General features: G+C 36.0%; 1 protein-coding gene across 7 annotated transcripts in view; it reads left to right on the top strand.

Moving 5' to 3' along the window:
• The window catches only part of PHF3 (PHD finger protein 3), an 87,035-nt gene extending 62,122 nt beyond the window's left edge, over nt 1–24,913 (top strand). For all 7 annotated transcript variants that reach the window (XM_028097526.2, XM_028097523.2, XM_028097522.2 and 4 more), the window contains 11 exons: nt 4,681–4,864; nt 7,750–7,897; nt 7,980–8,136; nt 9,682–9,798; nt 11,476–11,607; nt 12,401–12,536; nt 14,974–15,169; nt 15,685–15,832; nt 18,107–18,196; nt 20,330–20,525; nt 20,970–24,913. In XM_028097526.2, the coding sequence (XP_027953327.1) occupies nt 4,681–4,864; nt 7,750–7,897; nt 7,980–8,136; nt 9,682–9,798; nt 11,476–11,607; nt 12,401–12,536; nt 14,974–15,169; nt 15,685–15,832; nt 18,107–18,196; nt 20,330–20,525; nt 20,970–23,095 (3,630 nt within the window). In that variant the 3' untranslated portion in view covers nt 23,096–24,913. The remainder of the gene's footprint in view (nt 1–4,680; nt 4,865–7,749; nt 7,898–7,979; nt 8,137–9,681; nt 9,799–11,475; nt 11,608–12,400; nt 12,537–14,973; nt 15,170–15,684; nt 15,833–18,106; nt 18,197–20,329; nt 20,526–20,969) is intronic.
• The last annotated feature ends 450 nt before the right edge of the window (nt 24,914–25,363 follow it).

Below are 25,363 nucleotides of genomic sequence, written 5' to 3'. Positions count from 1 at the left end.
CTTTATTATTTCTCTTCTCCTGCTGGGTTTAAGCTTTATTTGCTGTTCTTTCTCCAGCTCCTTTAGGTGTAAGGTTAGGTTGTTTATTGGAGACCTTTCTTCTTTCTTGAGAAAGGCTTGTATTGCTATATACTTCCCTCTCAGGACCACCTTAGCTGCATCCCAAAGGTCTTGAACAGTTGAGTTTTCATTTTTCATTTGTTTCCATGGATTTTTTAAATTCTTCTTCAATTTCCTGGTTGATCCATTCATTCCTTAGTAGGATGCTCTTTAACCTCCATGTATTTGAGTTCTTTCCAAATTTCCTCTTGTGACTGAGTTCCGTATTCAAAGCATTGTGGTCTCAAAATATGCAGGGAGTGATCCCAGTCTTTTGGTACCAGTTGAGACCTGATTTGTGACCCAGTATGTGATCTATTCTAGAGAATGTTCCATGTGCACTGGAGAAGAATGCTTTAGGATGGAATGCTCTGAATATATCTGTGAAGTCCCATCTGGTCCCGTGTGTCATTCAAAGCCCTTGTTTCCTTGTTGATCTGCGTAGATGATGTGTCCATTGCAGTGAGTGGTGTGTTAAAAGTCCCCTACCATTACTGTATTATTTTTTTTTCTTTAAAATTTTTTTAATGTTATATTAATCACCATACATTACATCATTAGTTTTTGATGTAGTGTTCCCCATTACTGTATGATTATAGATGTATTTTTTTAGTTTTGTTATTAATTGGTTCATATAATTGGCTGCTCCCGTGTTAGGGGCATAAATATTTACAATTGATCTTCTTGTTGGATAGACCCTTTAATTATGATATATTGTCCTTCCTCATCTTTTATTGCAGTCTTTGGTTTAAAATCTAATTTGATGTAAGGATTGTGACCCCAGCTTTCTTTTGTTGTCCATTAGCATGATAAATGGTTTTCCACCCCCTCACTTTCAATCTGGAGGTGTCTTTGGGTCTAAAATGAGTCTCTTGCACACAGCGTATTGATGGGTCTTGCTTTTTTTTTAATTTCTAATTTTTTAAAGATTTTATTTATTTATTTGACAGCGAGAGAGAGATAAGTAGGCAGAGAAGGGCAGAGGGAGAGGGAGAAGCAGGCTCCCTGCTGAGCAGAGAGCCTGTCTCAGGGCTTGATCCCAGGACCCTAGGGTCATGATCTGAGCCAAAGGCAGATGCTTAACCAGCTGAGCCACCCAGGCGCCCCCGGGTCTTGTTTTTTTATCCAGTCGGATACCCCGTGTCTTCTGATTGGGGCATTTAGCCTATTTACATTCAGAGTAACTATTGAAAGATACGAATTTAGTGCTGTATTACTTGTAAAGTCACTGTTTCTGTATATTGTCTCTGTTCCTTTCCGGTTTATGTTACTTTGGGACTCTCTCTTCGCTTAAAGGATCCCCTTAAATATTTCTTGCAGGGCTGGCTTAGTGCTCACAAATTCTTTTAGTTTCTCTTTGTTTTGGAAGCATTTTATCTCTGTTTTGAATGATAGCCTTTGGATAAAGTATTCTTGGCTGCATATTGTTCTCATTTAGCACCCTGAATATGTCATGCCACTCCGTCTCTGTGGATAGGTCTGCTGCCAACCTAATCTTTCTACCCTTGTAGGTTACGGACCTCTTGTCCTGATTTGCAAGCTTCACTATTATATGTTGAGGTGTTGACCTATTTTATTGCTTTTGAGGGCAGTTCTCTGTGCCTCCTGACTTGAATGCCTGCTTCCTTCCCCAGATTAGGGAAGTTCCTTGCTATATTTTACTCTGATATACCTTCTGCCACACACACACTCTCTCTCTCTCTTTCCTCTTCTGGGATCCCAATTATTCTAATACTGTTTCGCTTTATGGTATCACTGATCTCTCGACTTCTCCCCTCTTGATCCAGTAGTTGTTTATCTCTTTCTCAGCTTCTTTATTCTCCATTCTTTTGTCTGCTGTATCACTAATTCTCTCATCTGCTTCATTTATCCTGGCAGTTAGAATCTCCATTTTCGATTGCATCTCATTAATAGCCTTTTTGATTTCTACTTGATTAGATTTTATTTCTTTTATTTCTCCAGAAAGGGATTCTCTAGTGTCTTCTATGCTTTATCTTTATAATCATTATTCTGAACTCCAGTTTTGACCCCTTATATCCATATTGATTAGGTCCCTAGCAGTCAGTACTGCCTCTTGTTCTCCTTTTTGAGGTGAGTTTTTCCATTTTATCGTCTGTCCAGAGAAGAATAGATGAACAAGAGAATAAAATACTAAAATGGCAACAGTGACCCCAGAGAAATATACACTAAACAAGTTAGAAGAGACTGGAAATTGGGGGAAAAAAAAAAAGAATATAATCAGACAGGTGAACAGAAAAGAGCAATACACTGGATCCTGTGTGTATTTTGGTCTGTTTGTTAGAAGACTAGATCCCAAAATTTTAAAGAAAGAAAAACTTATATATGTACAAAAATGAAATTCAATACATTGAAAGGATAGAATGTAACTATAAAAATGAAAATTAAAAGACAAAAAAGAAGGAATATAAACAGGTGAACAGAACAGAGCAGTACACTATATCCTGAGTGTATTTTGGTCTTTGTTAGAAGAAACTACATCCCAGAATTGTAAGGAAAGAAAAACTTATATATCTATAGAAAAATAAAATTAAATACAGTGAAAGGATAGAATGTAACTGTAAAGATGAAAACTTAAAAAAGTTTAACAAAAAACAAAAAAAAATAAAAAAGAATATGATCAGACAGGTGAAGAGAACCGAGCTATACACTAGATTCTGGGTGTATTTTGGTCTGTTAGAAACTGCATCCCAAAATTATAAAGAAAGAAAAACTTACGTATGTACAAAAATAAAATTAAATACAATGAAAGGGTAGAATGTAAGTGTAAAAATGAAAATTAAAAAAGAATTTTAAAAGTTGATAAAATAAGAAATTGGTTGAGAAAGGAGAGAGAAAAAAATTGAAAGACTAAAGAATCATGGGAAAAACCATGACTTCTGTATATTATTTTCCCCTAGTACTGGAGTTTTGCAGTTCTCTATGATCGGTAAACTTGGTGTTAGCTGGATGTTCTTGCTGATCTTCTGGGAAAAGGGCTTGTTGTGCTGATTATCAGGTGTCATTTCCTCAGGCAGAATTGCACTGCTCTTGCCATGGGGCCAGTCTAAGTAAGTGGCTCTGGATTGCTCTATGTGACTCTTGTTTCCTGAAGGCTTTCTGTGCTGCTTTAGAGGATGAAAATGAAAATGGCAGCCTCCCAGTCTCCAGTCCTAAAACCCAGAACTCCCCCCCCCCCCCCCCCGCAATTCCTCAGTGTGCCCTCAGGGAAAAGTAGTCAACCACTCTGGTCTCCCTGGTCTCTGGCTGCACTCTCTGCTCACCCAGACTGTGACCTATTTCATGGCACGTGACCCTGTTTCGAGTCTCCAAACCCTACAGACTCCTGTAGTGCCCCCCTCCACGGGGGAGGGGTCTCGGGGTGGTTCTCCTGTTTGCTGGGCCCCTGCTCAGAGGCGGTCACCCGACCATGCTGCAGTTCGCAGTATATGGCAATGCTGAGCTGAGAGCCCTCTCCTGGGCTCCCTGATTGCGGCCGGCTTCCCCGCTTTGATGCCTGGGAGCACTGCCGCACTCAGGCACCCCCCGGTCTTCCTGTGTCCCCTGAGGATCCTGAGACCACACTGTCTCACCAGGATTCCACCCTGCTTCGCCATCTGAGCACCTTTCAGGCAGGGATGTCCCTCACTGGAGCAGACTTTTAAAAGTTCTGATTTTGTGCTCTGCTGCTATATCACTTTCTGGTGTTGGCTGCCAGACGCTCCCTCCCCCTACAGTTTATCTTCCCGTATATCACCTCAGAGTCACTTCTCCACATCTCCTACCTTGCAGAAAGTGGTTGCTTTTCTATTTAGAGTTGCAGCTATCCTTTTCTTAGACCTCTGGTTGAGTTCGCAAGTGTTCAGAATGACTTGATAGCTATCTAGCTGAATTCCTGGGACCAGATGAAACTAAGGTCTCCTACTCCTCCACCATCTATGGAAAAACTTCTCCCTGTCTTTCAAACACTACCATGGTGTGATTAATTACTTTAAAGGCTCTCAGAATTCTAGTTCACTAGTAGTTCTTTGTTGGTTATAATTAGGATGAGAGTAGCAAGTATCCTGATGGTTTGTTCTAATTTATGGAAGTTAAAAGTGCCAATTGAGACAGTGAGAATATAAGTGATAAACTTATAGGTGGGTGTGATTTCATTTGTTTTAGAAAATAGTGTAAAACATAGATACCTATTTCTCCACAATCTTTCCCTCCTTTTTCCATATCTACAGCCAACTAAAAGAACTCTTACTATCTTATATCTGATTTTTTTTTTCTAATATCATTACTGGGAAAATGGTATCCAAGTTTTTTAGTTCTCCTTTATAGGCTGTTACGTGTTTTGCAAAATAGGTGCTTAACAAATGGATTTTGAATGAGACTGAAACTCCTTTTAGCTATTAATTGAGAGTTATTTTTGTACATCTTAAAAAAAAAACTTCTAAATACTTATTAGGCTAAAGAATATAATGTTTGCTATCTTAATAGATTGTAATACTAATTAGGTTTAATTTTTCTCATCCACATACTCTGGAGCCTTGCTTTAGTAGTTTTCATTCTAATGAATTACATACTATTTTTTCCAAGGAATCTGGTGAAGGCAAAAACTCATCAGACTGTAGAGATAGTGAAATAAAAAAATGGCAGCTAGCTCCTCTTCGAAAGACGGGACAACCAGTTTTACCTCGGAGATCCTCAGAAGAAAAAAATGAAAAAATGCCAAAAGAGACTACAGCTGTTATTTGCACAGGAGAAAAAGGTTCCAAACCAGGTAGTAAGATTAATAAAAATTATTATGTATTAATAAAGTTATATTTCATACACTATCAATTAGTATATTTTAGGGAAATTTAACCATTTTAACATTTTAATGGCAATAAAAATAGTTTAGGTGATATTTCTTGAAATTAAAAACTATTGCTCTAAATTCTGGGAAGGACTAATGAACTTAGTAAGACCCCATCCTCATGGCACTTAAACACTAATAGAAGACACAATAAGTAGACAAAATGGTGTGCTATTTTTACAGCATTTAGGCACTGTGAAGAAAATGTAAATGGGGTTAAGAGTCACAGTTGAGAATGGTGGGAGTTTGTTTTAGGTAGGAGGAGGTAAATTGTGAGGTGGGATTTGAAGGGATAGGAACTCTTTTTTGGAGGACTGGGTAGGGTGCAGTCTCAAGGTTTCAAGGTAGAATCAAGCTTGGTATTTGAGGAGCACGAAAGCCACTGTGGAGTGGTTAGACAGTAATACATGGGATGGAATGATGGTCGAGGTGAGTTCAGAGAAAATTATGTGGGAACTTTGAGACCATGACCAAGAGTTTGTATTTTATTCTGAATGTAATGAGAAACCTTCAGAGGATATTGTACAAGGTAATGATGGGTTACTTTCGTTTTCCTGTGAAGATTGGCTGGTAGGAGAATAGGAGAGAACGAGGGTAGTTAGGAGTCTGTAGTAGCCTAGGAAAGACATGATGGTAGCTTGGAACAGAGGCAGAGTGGAAGGTTGAGAAACGGTCAGATTCCGATATATTTTATAGTAGAATTGGCAGAACTTGCTGGTGGATTAGTTATAGGTAGGTGAAGGAAAGAGAGTCTTAGCAGAGGATTAAATAAATGGTGCCATTTATTGAGAAAAACAGATTTGGGGAGGAAAATTGAAAAATTATATTTGGGTGTTTTAACTTTGAGCTGCCTTTTAGATACCCAGGTAAAGATGTTTGAGTAAACCTTTGGCTGATGAGTCTGGAGCTTAGAGAAGACTTAAAGGGTGGTATATAAACAAGGGATTTATCAGTGCATAGTTACTTAAAATCATGGACTTAGATATAAATAGTTACAAAAAGAGTTTGATAATGAAGAGGCAGAAGCACAGCACTTGGGGGGCACATCAGCATTAGAAGTTGAGAAGACAAGAGGTTCCAGCAAAGGAGACTAAAAGATGGTCTGTGAGGTAAGAGAACTAAGGGACCATGATGAAGTTTCAAGAAGGAGGGAATGATCAGTTCAGTGTTGTCTGGACATCTAATAAGATGAGCACAGATCCTATGTGATTCAGTGAAATGGAAATCATTGGTGACCTTGACTAGAATGGTTTTGGTGGAGCACTGGGGATAAAAGCCAGTTGTAGTGGTTTATGGAAGAATGGAAAGCCAGGAATCTGATTAGTGTTTTAAAGAATTTTGCTGTTAAAGGGAACAGAAATGGTGTGGTAGCTAGAGGGATATGGGAGGTCAAGAATTTTTTAAGGGAGATATAGCATGTTTGTGAGACTCTGGGAATGATCCAGTAGAGAGAATTTTTTTTATTTAAAGATTTTATTTATTTATTTGACAGAGAGAGGCACAGCGAAAGAGGGAACACAAGCAGGGGGAGTGGGAGAGGGAGAAGCAGGCTTCCCGCGGAGCAGGGAGCCTGATGTGGGGCTTGATCCTAGGACCCTGGGATCATGACCTGAGCCGAAGGCAGACGCTTAACGACTGAGCCACCCAGGCGCCCCGAGAGAGAGAATTTGATGATGTAATTGAGGGGCTCAAAATCCATGAAGAAACAAGAGGGGATGGGATTTACATAGAAGGGTTGGTCATAGAAAAGGACAGCTTATCCATTTTAATAGTAGGGAAGATGATTGTATATGGTGGGAGGGAGGGTAGATGCAGGTAGGTTAGATTTGGTGATGGGAAGATGTGATAGCTGTCATTTTCCTGTTTTCTTAGTAAAATATGAAGTGAAAAAAATCAAATGAGGTTGAAGTTGGGGAAGGAGGTATTGTTGGTTTGAGAAGAAAGGAGAAAGAAGTCTAAAATAGATGTTGGGTGGTGGAGAGCCGATTTACTGGGAAAACTTAATAGGATTAGGACAGCAGATTGTTATCTACTTCAGATTTGTGGTTATAAATTTAAAGCAAGATCTGTTAGCATCAGTGTTTATTTTTCTCCAGTTGCCTTCAGCTGGTCGTAGGCTATTTGGCTTTTATCGGGGTTGTAGTTTTGCAAATGCAGATGTTTAAAGGAGAGAGGATAAAGGTGTTTAGTATGCAAGGGTGGGGTAATAATGTTGGACTGTCAAATCAAAGTTGGTTATGTAGGAAAATGAAGACATAAATGATAAAAATGATAGATTTCAGAATTGTTGGGGCAGGGAAGGGGGCGGGGGCTGGGGGGGCTGGCTGGCCTCCTCAGAAAAACATGTGATTCTTGATCTTGGGGTTGTGAGTCAGAGCCCCATGTGGGGTATAGAGATTACTTAAATAAAGCTTAAAAAAATGGGAAAAAATAAAATAGGAAAAGGGCATATGCGTTTCATAGCTTTAAGCCACTTTTTAGTCAATTTGTCATTAAAATTCATTTAAATTAGAATTTCTTTTTTTTAATTGAGATATAATTGGCATATAACATTATGTTAGTTTCATGTGTATGACAATGATTGGATGTTTATATATTGCAAAATGATCACAGTAAGTCTTGTTAACATCTGTCACCATATGTAGATTAGAATTTTAATGTCAGAAATATTTCAGTATGGAATATGGGTTCTGATCTTATTTCTAAATAGTGATTTTTAATCAGTCAATTTTGTTTATAAACTTACATTATGCATTAAAAAGGAAGATACCTTTTTAAAAACAATGAGTTTTGATAATTGTTTAAATTAGGGGTTCATGAGAAGCAAGAGCTAAAAAAGAAGAAAATTGAAAAGGGAATGCCTAATATGCATCCTCCTGCTACGTCTACTTCCAAGCCTTCTGCAGATCAGATCAGACAAAGTGTCAGACATTCTCTCAAAGACATTCTTATGAAAAGGTAACACACATTATTATTATAGAAGATTAAATAATACATGCTTCATGTATTTGAAGAATAATTGAATTATTCTAATTTTAAGACTTACAGACTCAAATTTGAAGGTACCAGAGGAAAAAGCAGCAAAAGTTGCCACAAAAATTGAAAAAGAGCTTTTCTCTTTTTTTCGGGACACAGATGCTAAATATAAGAACAAATACAGAAGTCTGATGTTCAATCTGAAAGATCCTAAAAACAATGTAAGTATGTTTTGTTCATATCTATAGATATCTATCCTTCCAGCTTTTCTGAATACATTGGAATTTAAGATGATAATACAATAGATCTATAATTTATTTCTCCAAGTGAGACTGTCATTTTAATAGTCAATTTGCTACTGAACTGAGTTATGAATTCTGCATAATGGTAACTAGTGTTATATAATGAGTGTATTAAAATGTAAAATACCAAGTCTGCCTTAACCTGATTTATGTGAATTTTCTTTCCTTTGTGTCCCTTATTTAATCCAACTTATTAAAAATTCATTCATTATGTATTCTTTAAAATTACTTTTAAGCCAAAATTCATAACAAACACAATATTGCATATTGGTACTTCTGATTTAAATCTAAAAATAGTTAACAGCCCTTAAGAAAAAACTGACATTTAGGTAAAAAAGAATCCTATTTTAAAACATTTTGTTCATTTGAATATGATTTTAATTCTAAATATCTTTTAGTGGGACGCCTGGGTGGCTCAGTCATTCAGTGTCTGCCTTTGGCTCAGGTCACGATCCCAGGGTCCTGGGATTGAGCCCCACATTGGGCTCCCTGCTCAGTGGGAAGCTTGCTTCTCCCTCTCCCACTTCCCCTGTTTGTGTTCCCTCTCTCGTTCTCTCTCTCTGTCAAATAAATAAATCTTTTAAAAATAAATACATATATATACACATACATACATAAATATCTTTTAGCAGTGAAGCAAACAGTACTTGAACTGTTAATCATTTCCTGGCATTTCCTGTTTGGGACTTAGAGGATATCTAAAAACTGTGTGTAAATGCAAACTCCTTGTATATTTGCTTAAGTTTTGTAAGATTTTCACATAAGTGATAATAGTTCATCAATTTGTATAATGATATTTGCAATAGATAGTATGTGATATGAGGTTTTCCTTGAGGTATACTAACAGCTGCTTAAGAAAAATCTACATGTGCAATCCGTCATCATGGTCTAGGGGATCAGATACATCTTGAATTATGTAGTCTGGAAGCTTTTCTTCAGTTAGTAAACATTTATTTCCTTTAGGTTTCTTTCTTGCAGTGGGTTCTTTGCTCTGGAGTCCCCTCTAAGCCTGTTAGAACTTAAACATGAAATCTTAAAAATATGAAGGACCTCACATTCAGTAAAGTTCTTTTATGGAGTACCTTGCTATACTACAGGTTGGCTAATAAGACCGAGTGTGTGTCCTTAGGAATACTCTGAGAGTCTTTTTTGGTTGGGGGGGTGCGGGGAACAGTCTCAGTACAATTTTTGGATAGACATAATGGTTCTACATGCTTCTCCACTGTGTGTTGATTTTCATATGAAAGGTATATTTTGCTGCCTTAGATGATAAGTTCCTAGAATACAAGGCTGTCAATAAATTTCTCTGTAGTAGATAATATATAAATCATTAAACATTTGTAAATCAGGTTTCAGAACTGATTTTTTTTATTACATCTTTATTTATTACAAGTTTTTATACGGCATTTCTTCTTTATTTTAAAACTGTTTTTCTCCTCCATTCCCATTTTTAAATATTTCCAGATATTATTTAAAAAAGTACTGAAAGGAGAAGTAACCCCTGATCATCTTATAAGAATGAGTCCAGAAGAACTGGCTTCTAAAGAGTTAGCTGCATGGAGACGGAGAGAAAACAGACATGTAAGATTATCTATGAATATGGTGTTTGACTATATCAGAACCTATATTTTTCAGCCATAGGGGGAAAATTATATATACACAGAGGTAATTTAACACAGAATGCACGGTAATACAAACTTCCTGTTCTGTGCTTATCCCCCTTTAACTGAGTTCTTAAATTCAGTTTTTGTTTTTATCTCTGCTGCTTTTTTCTCATTTTTTCCAGTTATGAGAGTACATAATTAACTTGCATTTTGTTATGTTTTGTAAATCAGAAAGGTGGGAAAATAAGCACATCTTAATCACATCTGTACTTTTCCAGAACACAATTTGAAGGTATTATGAATATTGGTAATTTGTAGCACTAGATTAAGTCAGATTGAAAATTTTGTAGGTGTATAATTCCTTTCTAGTCATAAGTTTCAAAAGTCAAAAGCTCAGAAAAACAAGGTTTTCTTTCCCTTAACACATTTATTGATGAAACCTGATCCAAATTGTCATGTATGAGTGTTCATATTTGTTGTGGGCTTAAGTACCTCAGCCCCAGCTCAGTTGAAGTGCTATATAACATAAATAGTATGTGCACCATAGTCCATTTTTAAAACTAAAAAATTATGAAAGTAACCAATGCCAAGAGTTTTCATTTGGGGGTTGTGAACTTTTACGTACCTTTAAAGATTAAGTGAATATGACTTAGGGTTATTGTGACAGTGGGATGACCACGTTATCTTCTATTTTGATTACAGTGGCCTCAGAATATTAGCTTTTTATGCTAGAAAATACTGGTTACTTATAGTTCATAGGAACTGTACATGATTTACCTGATTCTAAATACTTGTATCTCAGGCATTAAACCTCTCTGTAGGTCTTTTGCCCAAACTAGTTTGAAGCATGAGGCCTTGATTTCTTATATTAAACTTATTCATATAATTCTTCCACTTTCAGCCTGTGTAATTTTTCCTTTTATGTTGAAAATAGTATCACCTCATCTTTCCCTCCATATCCCAAATATGCACACGGCTTTCTTCTGCTTTGAAACTGTGGCTGCAAGTACCATCTGCTTTGGAGACCAGCTTGTTCTTTAGGGCATGTACCTGATTTCTTTCTTTAAAGGATGATTTGCACCTAACAAAGGCAAGATTAATGACCAGACCCATCTTTACCTTTCTTAACCCATTCCACTCTTGACTACTTTTCAGTAGTTCTTGCTACACTTGCTTAACATTTTGTTGCCAAGTTTGTTCAACTAAATTACCACTGTCACAAAGTATGCTTAGTCAGGAGACAGCTGACAGGGACTACCTGATAATTTTTGGTGTTTGAATAAACTTCCATTATTTGGGGGGATGTTAAGAACATCAAGTTAGGAATCTGAGGAAGATAATTCTCATTTCCCTGGTGGCAGCCAGTAAAAAACTAGATAAATATCATGTTTCAACCCTTTGCAAATTACATTGCACTTTAGTTGTCTCTGGTTAATTTACATGTGAACTTCTCAAGGTTTATAACCCCAGCACTTAAAATAGTATCTGGCATTTGTAAGTACTCAATATATGTTTGTTGTTTGAGAGACCACCTAAAGATTAAAAATCATCTGTGATGTTGCTTTCATTTTTAGGTAAGCTATTATTTAAAGCTGTACATTTGGAAATATGTATACTTTAATTATGAAGTGTTTCTTTAAAATATTTCCTTTAGACCATAGAAATGATTGAGAAAGAGCAGAGAGAAGTGGAAAGACGACCAATCACAAAAATAACTCATAAAGGTGAAATTGAAATTGAGAGTGATGCCCCAATGAAAGAACAGGAAGCAGCCATGGAGATTCAGGTAAAAATAATAAAAATGTCATGTTTTGTAATGCTCAAAACATGAAGGTTCAGAAAAGGTTTGTCTAAAATGTTCTTAAAGGTAAAAGAAGAATTTTTAAAAATGTATATATTTTAGTAGTTAATTTTATTGGTTTCATGGTTTTTTTGAGTGTTTACAATATTGTTTCTCTGGTTGTAGTGTGCAGACTATCTGCATCACAAGCACCTGTTAAACACTTGTTAAAATGTAGATTCCTGGGGTCTCTGACTTGGTGAATTCTTTAATAGGCCTATAAATCTGTAAGTGCTTCTTAGGTAGACTGTGGTGTGAGAGCTTGGTACAGCTTTTCTTATTTCAAATATCAGTGAGGAAATAATATGAAATCTTGTTAGAGGCCTTAAAGAATGAAGGATGTCTGAGTTTTTGCTCTACTTTAAGTAATAATTAGTATCTAGCATTTATTTTTTAAAGAAATAGTGAAGGGGGGCACATGGGTGGTGCATTTGGTTGAGTGGCTGACTCTTGGATTCACTCAGGTGGTGATCTCAGGTTGTGAAATTGAGCCTTGCATCAGGCTCTGTGCTCAGTATAGAGTCTGCTTGAGATTCTCTCTCCCTCTCCCTCCCCCCCCACGGCTTGCTCACTCGCTCTAAATAAATAAAATTCTTTAAAATTAAAAAAAAATAGTGAAAACCTATGAATGGAATAGTTTTCATTTTAGAAAAAAATCAATATGAAATATAAGTTGATTTTAATAATTAGGGCCAAATTTTGTCTGCTAAAACTTTTTTACTCTTTTTTTTTTTTTAAGGAACCTACAGCTAACAAGTCATTGGAAAAGACAGAAGGAACTGAAAAACAAAAAGAAGAGATTGATTCTATGTCCAAAGATACCACTAGTCAACACAGACAACATCTTTTTGATCTTAACTGTAAAATTTGCATAGGTAATTGGAAATTTTTCTTTCTGAAATGTTGCTTTCATTTTGAGAGATACTTGTATTTGTAATTTAAATAGGTTTTTGTTTTCTCTGAATTGGGGGTCAGGTACCTGCTCACTCCCTTTGAGGAGTAGCACATTTTTTGAGTGGTAGTCTTCAGAGTTGAGTTATAGTTTTATACTGTGGTATGGTTTGTGATCTAGAATTAATTATACTATCTAAGATCTGAACTTAACAACCCTGGGGCAAAAGACTAGAATTTAAGCATTAGAGTAGGCATCAGAAATGTTGGGCAGTTGTGATGGTACTGTCATTTATTAAGTGAAGGAGTAAAATAGCATTTATATTTTATTATCATATGTAACAAATCCCAAAATACCTTTTCTCTAGCATTCTTCTATTTGGTCATTCATTCAATAAATATTTATTGAGTTCTTGCTGCACACTTTCTGGTGCAGGGAATATAGTGGTGAAAAAGTCAGATCTTATCCAGGCTTTAAGAGAAACTCTAACCTAGTGGGAAAGACAGGCAGGTGATGATTTGGGTTACAGAAGTACAGTTGTAAATGTATTTAGCTAGCAGGAAGACCCAGACTAGACTGGGGCATTGGGGAGACTTGGCTGAAGAATTGACATTTAAGCTGAGTCATGAAAGTTGAAAGCCTGCAAAGAGAAAGGGGAAGACCATTCTGAATACTGGGAATGGCATGAGCTTGAAGTGAATTCGAGAGGAGGAGAGAGGCACATCATTAGTTTGAAGAGATATTTAGAGATCACGTCTTGTAATATCTTTTTGCCTTTCAAATTTCAGGTTGTGACTTCTTAGTAGTGAAATCAATTTAGTAAGCAGTTATTAGCATTTCAAAAACAAAGAAAAACAAAATAGAAAGTACCACAGGGAACTGCACTTATAAAGATGAGTACCATTTTGTGAGACTTTAGTTTCAGTTACTTGTATAACAAAAATACATATACACACATACACATACATCTATATACACACACGCATGCACACAGACACCCGCAGAGATGTGAGTGTGTGTATGTAAGTAATGGATTATGAGATAAAATATTACTTTATAGATCATGATCAGAAATGCTGAAAATCTTTTGTAGCTGCATTGAAGATTTTGGTCTTTTATCTAAGAGCGGTGGACAGTGACTAAAGGGTTTCTTAGCAAGGGAATGACATGATCAGATGGGAATTTTATCAAGATCTATCTCTGACTTTGAGAAGAGATTAGAGTGGGAGAAGCCAGAAGAGGAAGGAGGGAAACTGCACAGGAAGCCTTTGCACTAGTCCAAGTAGGAGATGAAGATAGTTTTGATTCGAGAGATTAGAGTGGTCATTGGAGATAGGAATAAGTGGAGGCTTTGAAATACATTAGGTAATATTGATAGATGTTGGAGGTTGACTAGATTTAGGGCATAAAAAATGGGGATGTATTAAGGAAGAATTTAAACTATATTCAGTTTATTGTTAAAAATAGAGGATCAGGAGTTTTGTAAAGTCTGGAGATGTGGCTCTCAATTTTATTTTTTTACTGTGGTATTCTAAGAAATGATATGTACCTTGTTCAGTAACATGAAAAATTCTTAGGTTAATCTATTTGCTGCTGTCCCTCATTGGATTAGAGGCTAGATGAAATGTATTACAAATTAAGTAATTTTCCTATAATAAAAATCCTATTTACTCAAAATTCTGTTTACATATTTTACAATCTGTACAATGATAAAGACTTAAAGGGCAGAATGTTTTTAGACTTTGTTATTCTTAAAGAAAGCCATCCATGATGTAATAGTATTCTTAAATACACCCATTTAGTTCTGTCTTAATAAAAAATACTCTTAGTTATTTCTATTAATTTTAATCATTTCCGTGGTAATATTTCAGTAAATTTAATGGTATCACACAAAAACAGTTGTTAAACACTACTAGACCTAACCTATTTTCAGAAAGTTTGAGAGATTTTTTTTCCCTTCTTGATGCTATAGCCTAAAACCAATGTCATTTTTTAAACTTTACTAATATTTTTCATGTTTAGTAAATAAGCCCTGCACTATGCATTTATGTCACGAGCTGCTGCTATATATGTAACACAAAGTAGGATACAGAGTTGTTTTACTCAGTTCTTCTCAAGACAGAATTTGGTATAGTTTAGTTAAAAAAAATTGCTAGGGAGTCAAGAAACTGACTTCAGGTTCTAGTTACCATGTTTCCATGTCAGCTTACCGAGGTTACTCAGCACCCTCTTTTCCTAATTCCCCATCAGTTGGAGAGGTGTAATACAACGCATCATGAGATGATAGTTAAAAATTACCCCAGGAAATCTAAGGTTATGCAACAATGCAGTCAGAAAAACAGTAACTTTAGAAGCAAAATGGATGAGGTTATAGAAATTTCAGTTTACAAAAGATTTATTTTCATGTCGTCTGATGTTAGGTCGAATGGCACCACCTGTAGATGATCTTTCTCCAAAAAAAGTTAAAGTTGTTGTTGGAGTATCTCGTAAACATTCAGATAATGAAGCAGAAAGTATAGCAGATGCATTGTCTTCAACCTCAAATATTTTGGCTTCTGAATTCTTTGAAGAGGAGAAACAAGAGTCTCCGAAGTCAACATTCTCTCCTGCTCCACGGTAATAATTCTCTTAGCTACAATTTCTATAATAATCATTATAGATCTTTGCCAGATTATATTTGGAGGTCTTCAAAAACAAAAAGGTAACATATTTCTTAGGAACCTTTCTTTTGAGAAAGTAACTGTACCTTCTAAAACATTAAACTTATTGAGATAAAAGAATAAGACTCAAGATTAATTTAGAGATTTGAGTCTGTATGTGGGGACTTGACTTTAAAATTCCATTTAATTATGTTGGTCCCAAGAGGCAAGAGATAGGTCATTTAAGAAAAATTGCTTGTACTTCTCTGTACCTTCATCTAAGCCACCCTGGAAGGACGATTTTGAAAACACGACCATGTAAATATGAATGTAATTTTTTATAAAGTGAAAATCTAAACTCTTTAATCAATAGTCTTTACATATTTTGGCTTTATTGACATGCTAAAATAGAAATAATTAATGACCTAGTAGAAAATGGATTTATTCATGAGCAGATCTTTAAGGCTGACAATTTTTAATGTTATATTTTAGTCCAGAGATGCCTGGAACTGTTGAAGTTGAGTCTACCTTCCTGGCTCGATTGAACTTCATCTGGAAAGGTTTTATCAACATGCCTTCTGTGGCAAAATTTGTTACCAAAGCCTACCCAGTGTCTGGTTCCCCCGAGTATTTGACAGAGGTACTGTGAACTTTTCTGCCCCTTTCTGTTCTGCTCGGATTAACATATGTGTTTATAAAAGCAGCAGGAGAGAAAACAATATTATAAATAATAAAAATATTAAATGATAAATTTATTTTCATTCATAAGAAAAATATTGACAGTGATCCTTAAACCATTCAATTAATGGAACTATGAGTTCACAAATGGAGTGTTTGAACTGTAGATAACTGTGTTCTGAAAGTTTTAAACCCACATGTCCTATACTTTAAGATGTGCTTTCCAGTGTCAGAGAATTAAAAATTAATGAGAGTCTGCATGGATAGCTTAAGTTTTTCTTTAAATATAGACTTGATAAAAGATTGACCTACTTAGTATGGTCTTCCGTATTAGCCTGTCAGGAAGATTTTTCCTTGTTAACAGTTCTTCTCATTCTCCTGTTGCTTATGTTTCCCAACTGCATGAATACAGTTCTTCCTGCTTCTTTCTGTGAATGAGATGCAGGTTATAGTTGAAACATTACAGGAAGTTGACAGTCTCATGAGACCAATGACTGTAGTTGCTGCAGGTACCCTTGGTTTTATACCTGCAGGAATAGGAAGAAATATTTATGGAATATTAATTTAGAATATTTATGGAAAGTAAGCAGCTATACTATTATGATAAATGAGAAAATATGACATTTTTGAACTATTTTGAAGAAAGTTCTCTTTTTCTGTGTTTATGCAGAAGGAAAATAAATCAGTACATGGGTACTGCATTTTTGTTGAGATTATATTTTCTATTAATGTTACTTTTCTTTGTATTCGGCTGAAATTAGTTTATTTTTTAATTTTTTTTTAATATTTATTTATTTGACAGACACAGCCAAAGAGGGAACACAAGCAGGGCAAGTGGGAGAGGGAGAAGCAGGCCTCCCACGGAGCAGGGAGACAGCCTGACGTGGGGCTTGATCCCAGGACCCTGGGATCATGACCTGAGCCAAAGGCAGACGCTTAACGACTAAGCCACCCAGGCGCCCCATTTATTTTTTAATTTTTATTTTAAAAAAATATTTAAATTATTAGAGCACATTTTAAAATTTTTTATTTTTTTTAACATTTATTTAATAAATAAATAATTATTTATTAGAGAGAGAGAGAGCACAAGCAGGGAGAGTGGCAGGCAGAGGGAGAGGGAGAAGCAGGCTCCCTGCTGAGTGCAAAGCCTGAGTGGAATAAGCAGCTGAGCCACCCAGGCGCCCCTAGCTGAAATTAGTTTACATGTAATGTGGCTTAACTAATGTTGATCAGTTTGTTTAGCATTATGTTTTAATAAGCAACCTAATTATTACTTTTACATATAGTTTGCTTGGCAAGTAATATTTTAGAAACATTGATTTTATAAGAGGAAAATTAAATGGACCCAGGATATTCTTTTTGAACAAATCTGTTTAGAGATGTAGTCTTTGACCAGTCTGTGGTGATGAGAACTCTTTTAAATGGGAAAGAAGTCCTAAACAATGGAATTTGATTTTAAACAAATTACTCTCCTTTCTAAGCCAGTTTCTATGTGGTTGCTTTCCCGAATTCTACCTCTGCTTTCTGCTTTTTTTTAGTTTAGGACTAAAATCCCAAATAAATATTTAAAGTAATTAATAATTTAAATAAACTTAATATCAATTAATTGTGCTTTTTATGAGTTCTCAGCTTCTTAGAAAAATAGAAACATACTGATTAGTTTTAAATATTTTCAGTTACACACTTAACTGATTTTATGTATAGTCATCTATTTTCAGAAAGATTCTACCATTTAAAAAAATGAATTTGCATTATTACAGTGTTATTCTCTACTGTGTAAAAATATGCACTATAATTAAACTTAATAACTTTTGAGATGCAGCTGTTAATAAATGATATCCTTGCCCACTACCACCAAGAAGAGGGGGCGGGGTAGGGGGAGGTCAGAGAAGAAAAACCATCTCTAATATTCTGAAATCTGTTGTATTCTTTCTGGATTTTTAATGTGTCGTATGCTTGCCACTACCCCTTTACTGTGCCTGTCATTCCTGCTGAGAACTGACATGACCTCAGATTTGATCTCAGTTGTATCTTGGGTACCCACCTTAGTTATTTGGAGTTGACATTTGAGGTCAAGCCTGATTGCTGCCCCTGTACTTTCTTATGTTCTGTGATGCAAATCTTTTTACTTGTTTTTTTATTACCATTTCAAATTAGTCTTAGAGCTAAATTTAAATGAATTATGACTATTATACTATATTTTGTATATGACGCTCACCTTTCTTTCTAACTGTAGGATCTACCAGATAGTATTCAAGTAGGTGGCAGGATATCGCCTCAGACAGTCTGGGATTATGTTGAAAAAATTAAAGCATCAGGAACCAAGGTAAGGGAAATTTCTTTAGTTATACCAAAATGAGAGAATATTTGAAAAGTAAATCACTGAGAGTTCTATATGCAGGGTACCTTGGGGGAAGGAGCCAAGACAAATTCTAAATCTATATAGTATGCCTGACAAAACTGAACTAAAGCCATTTGCTAAGGTTTAAAACAGCCCAGCACTCCTTTTGTGGGTTTTTCTTGACTGCTGGTATGCTTTCTTAGTGATTTCTGTGTCATTGTTTTGGAAGAAATGTTTTAGAATTAAGTATTGAGATTCCTCCTGGAATTTTGCCTTGCTTTGATTATAGACATTTGTTTACTTAGGGCATAGGCTAAGCTGCTGCAACAGAGAGACCCTAAAAGTATAGTGGCTCAAAGAATATAGAAGTTTATTTTTTTTAATATGTCAGTGGTTCAGAGTAGTTTTGGGGCTCTGATTCTACAAGATCATTCAGGGACCAGTCTCCTTCTGTCTTTATTTGGCTGTTTCCAAGAGTGTTACCCTTATCAGTCAAACGTGGTCAAAGCTGACTTACCAACTCATGTGGGAAAAGTGGAAGAATGCCTGTCTAGTTGTTTTAAAAGCAAGACCTGGAAATTGCTGTTATCCTTTCACTTCCTCTAACTTCCATTGGCAAGAACTTTTTAGTAACGTAGCCTTATGTAAGCTGCTAAGAAGGCTGGGAAATGTAATCTCTGGAAATGTTATCTCTATTGGATGGTGATGTGCCCAGCTAAAAAGGCTTCTTTTTGTAATAGGAAAGGAAGAGAATAGTCGGTGATAATTAGTAGCCTCTATCAGAATATTATTTTTTTCTTTTCTCTCTCTATATTTTCTATAATTTCTTTAATGTGTAGAACAGTACTACACAGGAAAATTTACATTAGAAGAAATTGTTTTTACCTCCAAGGATGATAGTACCTAGCATATTACATACATTCAAAAAATAAACTTAAATAAGAGAACATTAATTTTTTATCTTAAGATTAGACACGTCTAGTAAGATTAGAAATAATCCAAAATGGATGATCTCAAGCTAAAAAGAATATATATTTTTCAATAATTGATTTTAGAATTTAAATTGATACAGTGTTAGAATACAAGTAAACTTTGAAGCACTATAAAAAATATTACAATATTTATTTGCTATCACTTTCTCATGATAGTAAAAGTCATGGGAAAGCATTGGGAAGGTACTACCCTTGGACATTTTGGGAATCACTCTTGATCTACCCCATATATTTCTGCCTAACACTTTATAGTATGCCTCCTTTCTGAACTGACTGAAACACTATAATAGTTGTTACTCCTAAAAGAGGACAGTTTAGATGACCTTTTGTAAGAGGGAGAGCCATAGTTTAGCTCATCTGTACGTTTTCTTTAGAACTTGCATTAATTTAGGTTTGTAGCAGTTCTGGCTCTCTCCATTTTGACTATGTACCTTCATGAAAAGGCATCCATTTTTTTTACATTACCAAATTAATACTACCTTGGAACTCTCTTTTCTATTGGAAACAAAACCTAGTACCCAGAGGCACACTTATTTGTGTGCCAAATAAGTAAGCCAAAGAAAGGATTCTACAAAATTTATGGCCTTTGTGTATTTGAGGTCTTTCACACAGCTTCTTTTATTTCTAAATCCAGTCCCTGTAAATGGGATTTTCAGTGGATTTGAGTGTTTTTGTGTATGTGTACATGGCAGGGTGGTGGTGGTAGGTGATATTAATTTTCAGTATGCTGAAAACACAGGCAGCCCTTTGTGAAGGTTGTAACATATAAATATAAAAACATATAAACATATAAATGAGATAATATAGACACCAAAAGACTTGGGTTTAAATATGTTCTCTGTCACTGAAAGTTGTGTCACCTTGAGCAAATTAATTGCCTCGGGACTCAGTGTCTTATGGGACACCTTCAGGTAAAACAAATCTATCAGTGGATCAGCGAAGATCTTTCCCTAAGAGTTGCTTCCCTTTACTCTTTTTATCTGCATTTAAGTTGGTAAATCATGTTATTTGGTAATCATCATTATAAAATTTACTAGATTATTACTATAATTGAGAAATGATATTTAAAACCAAGCTGTTCTTTAGGTTATTATTTTAAACAATCATTTATTATTTTCTTGAATAGGAAATTTGTGTGGTTCGCTTCACACCCGTAACTGAAGAAGATCAAATTTCTTATACTTTGCTGTTTGCATACTTTAGTAGCAGAAAGCGCTATGGAGTAGCTGCTAACAACATGAAGCAGGTTAAAGATATGTACCTTATTCCTTTGGGTGCTGCAGATAAAATTCCACACCCTCTTGTGCCTTTTGATGGACCTGGTAGGTATACATTTTAATAATAGAGTATGAATAAAATAAAGTGGGAGGTGAGACCAGAGTGACAAAATGGACTCTGCTTGCTTTCTCAGGATCCAGCCCTCTAGAGCTGACTTGACAGGGGCAGGCACCCATTTAATAGACTGTAATAAGCTGGATGCAAAAATGTACCCTTTATTGTAATGGTTGAAAATGACTATTTTTATTTTATTTTATTTTTTTTTAAAGATTTAAAAAAAAAGTTTAACAGAGCTGTGCGTGCACACAAGTGGGGTGGGGTGTGGCAGGCAGAGGAACAGGGAGAAGCAGGCTCCCAGCTGAGCATGGAGCCCAACATGGGGCTCGATCCCAGGACCCTGGGGTCATGACATGAGCTGAAGCTTAACCGACTGAACCACCCAGGTGTCCCGAAAATGACTGTTAATTGATGTTTTTTATTTCATACAGGGCTTGAACTGCATAGACCTAATCTGTTGTTGGGCTTAATTATCCGTCAAAAACTGAAACGGCAACATAGTGCTAGTGCTAGTACTAGTCACACAGCTGAGACTTCTGAAAGTGTACCAATGGCTTTGCCACCTGATAAAAAAAGTAAAATAGACGTTTCCACAGAAGAAACACCAGAGGAAGAAAATGACTTTTTTAATTCTTTTACAACTGTATTACATAAGCAGAGAAATAAGCCTCAGCAAACTCTTCAGGAAGACCTTCCAACAGTAATTGAACCTTTAGTGGAAGTCACCAAACAAGAGCCACCAAAACCTTTAAGATTCCTTCCTGGGGTATTGATTGGCTGGGAAAATCAACCTTCTACTCTGGAATTAGCAAATAAACCTCTTCCTGTGGACGATATACTTCAGAGCCTTTTGGGCACTACTGGTCAGGTATATGAACAGGCTCAATCAGTGATAGAACAAAACACTCTCAAAGAAATTCCATTTATAAATGAGCAAGCTGACCCCAAAGCAGAGAAAATAGATAAAGTGGAAGCAACTGATGGTGAAGCCAAGGAGGTAAAGGTTAAAGTAGATGATCTTTCAGAATCTACAGTTAATTCAGTAGTAGTAGGAGAAGAAACATCAGTAATGGGGTCTTCTTCCATTTCTCCTGGACCTTTGGCAAGTCTTAGCCTCAGAGGTAAGCCACCAGATGTTTCTACAGAAGCATTCTTAGCAAATTTATCAATTCAGTCAAAACAGGAGGAAACTGTGGAGAATAAAGAGAGAACATTAAAAAGACAGCTGCTGCAAGATCAAGAGAATAATGTGCAAGATAATCGGACTTCAAATACTAGTTCTCCATGCAGGTCTAATGTAGGAAAAGGAAACATAGACAGTAATGTCAGTTGCAGTGAAAACCTTGTTGCTAATACAACAAGGTCCCCACAGTTTATCAACCTGAAACGGGATCCTAGACAAGCAGCAGGACGAAGTCAGCAGATAACTGCTTCAGAAAGCAAGGATGGAGATAATTGCCGGAATGGAGAGAAACACATCCTGCCTGGTCTGTCACACAAGGAGCACTTAACAGAACAAATCAATGTAGAGGAAAAGTTGTCTTCTGTAGAGAAAAACTCATGTGTTCAGCAGGGTGAAAATTCAGGGGTTGCACAAAACTCACCGTTGGTAGAAAACATACACACTTCTCAAACAGAACAAGCAAAACCCTTACAGGAGGATATTTTAATGCAAAATATCGAAACTGTGCACCCGTTTCGAAGAGGATCGACAGCAGCATCATCTCATTTTGAAGTTGGAAACACATGTCAATCAGAATTTCCTTCTAAAAGCATCAACTTTACTTCCAGAAGCACCAGCCCCAGAACAAGTGCAAACTTTTCACCCATGAGGCCACAGCAGCCCAACCTTCAGCATCTCAAGTCTAGCCCCCCTGGATTTCCATTTCCAGGGCCTCCTAATTTTCCCCCACAAAGCATGTTTGGATTTCCACCACATTTACCACCCCCTTTACTTCCCCCTCCAGGCTTTGGCTTTGCTCAGAATCCCATGGTTCCCTGGCCACCTGTTGTTCATCTGACAGGCCAGCCACAACGTATGATGGGTCCCCTTTCACAAACATCAAGGTATATAGGCCCACAAAATTTTTACCAGGTTAAAGACATTCGAAGACCAGAAAGGCGCCATAGTGACCCTTGGGGTAGGCCAGATCAACAGCAACTGGATAGGCCATTTAATAGGGGTAAAGGAGATCGACAGAGATTTTATAGTGATTCACACCATTTGAAAAGAGAGCGACATGAAAAGGAATGGGAGCAAGAATCTGAAAGGCATAGACGCAGAGACAGAACCCAAGACAAGGACAGAGACAGGAAAAGCAGGGAGGAAGGGCACAAAGATAAAGAGAGGGCACGGTTATCACATGGTGATCGAGGAGCAGATGGAAAAGCAAGCCGGGATAGTAGGAATGTAGACAAGAAACCAGACAAACCTAAAAGTGAAGACCATGAAAAGGACAAAGAACGAGAGAAAAGTAAACATAGAGAAGGAGAAAAGGACAGAGATAGATACCACAAAGATAGGGACCACACTGACAGAGCTAAAAGCAAAAGGTAAAATTTGCAGGCTGCTTCAAGATTACATTTAAATAACTGAAATGTTGTCTCTTAAAAACTTTATGATTGCCTGCTAGGATTGTGCCATCTTTTAAATTTTTAATATTGGTGGTTTGCAGAACAATAAAATCTGTGTGTTGGTGCAGAGTGCTCTCTGTATCAGTGCCCATCACCCCTTCTTCATACCAACTGTCCCTAGTTATAGGAATTTAATATTTTTAAAAGTTTTACATTGCTGTATATTCAAAGATTTGTTTTATTAATATGCAATAAAGGCTTAGAAATTTTAGTTTTATTCCTTACTTGGTAAATATGGTTAACTATGGAATATATTTACTGCCTCTAGTGAATGTCCTTTATATAATGACTAATTTGAGAGTAATGTGTGCTCTGTAAGTTTGTTTTAAATTGCACTGTTTTTAAACTGTAGAGGAGCAACAGAAAGCCAAGCAACTTCATAATCAGATTATATTAATCATTTAGTTGAGCAGTTTTTGACTAAGAATCAGACGCCCAAGGGAGTACTTTTATTGCTTTAATCTGCACTCATTGAAGGCATTTATTACCATATACTACAACTTTGTGGTAGGCCATTTTTTTCCTTTTCATTTTTGGCTCTTTGGAAACTTGAATACTTAAGCTTGTACATGATCTTGTGTTTTGCTATCCTTTTTACTGTAAAATGTAAATATTTTAAGGGATATTTTGATTCTAAATATGATAAAAGAATTTCTCACCTATTTTGTGTGTGTGGTTTGAAATTCAGTAGTAAAAGCATTTCTTCTTTAAAGCTTTAATTATCAGATACTAAACTCTTTCTCCACCAAGAACATACAGGTAATAGCTCTCTAGGTCAGGCAATAGATGGGGGGAAAAACAATTTCTATGTCATGGATTACAGGCTATTGAGATAAATCATGTAGTTCTAAAGAGGTTAGAATTGAGAACTACCAATGAAAAAGTGTGTAGCTATAACCCATTATATAGGTATGTTTCTGAAAACTTGTATACCATCAAAATTTGATACACTGACTAATTACAGAACTCTTATTTAAGAGAAACGTGGTGTGAATCTCTTTGTAAAATGTATAATTAACTCTTAATTTGTTGGTGGAGATGGGGGGATAACTCTCCAGTTCTCTATGCTAGTTCTGCTTGAAATAGCACATGGAGGTTATTGTTAATCCAAATTTAAATTTATTTACACCCTAAGTTACCTACCGTATTGATTGCTATAATTTAAAGCAGTAGCTACCAAAAGATACCAACACTTGAGACCAAAAAAGGGGGGGGACCAGTATTTTTACTCATCTATATTAATGAGGAAAAATATAAATGACTTCACAAAATTAAAAAGATAAAGCTTGCTTTCTTAAAAAGTCTAAAGATTACAGTTAAAGCTTTTGAAATTGAATCAGCTTTGCTATTCTTACTGGAGAGAAAAGGGGTGTAAATTCAAAACCAAATATTTTGTCTAATTTGCAGCCCTTTTTTTGTCATCCTTATCCTCCGAAATTAATCATCATAAAAGTTCTGAAACAGGACTTGTATTTAAATAAAGTTTGTTTAATTTTGGTCTACTTTTCTTTTGGAAATTAACTTGTTAGAAAACTAGTCAGTTTGCAAACAAAACCTAAAGTCATCTTTTGCACAATTATGAAGAAATTGTTTTCAGGGTTTTAGTATAAACAAAAAACCACCTCAAACCAAAAAGTTAGCTTTTTTATTTCAAGTATGTATGTTTTAGTAAGTCTGCTTTCTCTGATTTATCTGGTTGTGGGGTTGAGCAGACACTGGATTTTTTTTTTTTTTTTAACAAGGTACAAGTGAAGAAGAGTGAGAATGGAAGAAAGCCTTTAAGTTAGTTTTTGATTACTTCTTAGTAGCTTCTTGTATATGTTGTTGCGATGCTTGCTTGAAAGTTCTTTCTTCCTATCTCATTGGAACATGATACATTCCTGTAGAGGCCCCTGTTAGTAGCAGTGGCCATCTCCTGGGATTACAGGGTTAAGTGTTACAACCAACTCTGTTGACCCCTCGTTGATTGAAGTATTGTGGAGAGTGGGAGAAGTATAGGCATAATGACTGAGATTTTAACTTGTGAGGAAAGGGAGAAAGAAAAGTTTTCAGTGAGAAGTACATCTAAAGCCATTCTCAGTCTAAGTCTCACCTATAACTAGCCTTACATAAATGTGAGTTAAATGAAGTTCATCTTTATTTTTCCTGTCTTAAGGAAAACTTGCTCTATAACAGTTTGATGCTTTTTAAA

The sequence above is a fragment of the Eumetopias jubatus genome, unplaced genomic scaffold (genome assembly GCF_037043125.1).
Source record: "Eumetopias jubatus isolate StellerSeaLion01/CBP00866 unplaced genomic scaffold, mEumJub1_p1.0 scaffold_6, whole genome shotgun sequence".
NCBI lineage: Eukaryota > Metazoa > Chordata > Mammalia > Carnivora > Otariidae > Eumetopias > Eumetopias jubatus.
Note: the sequence above shows the minus strand (reverse complement) of the source record. Positions and strands in the feature narration are given on the sequence as shown.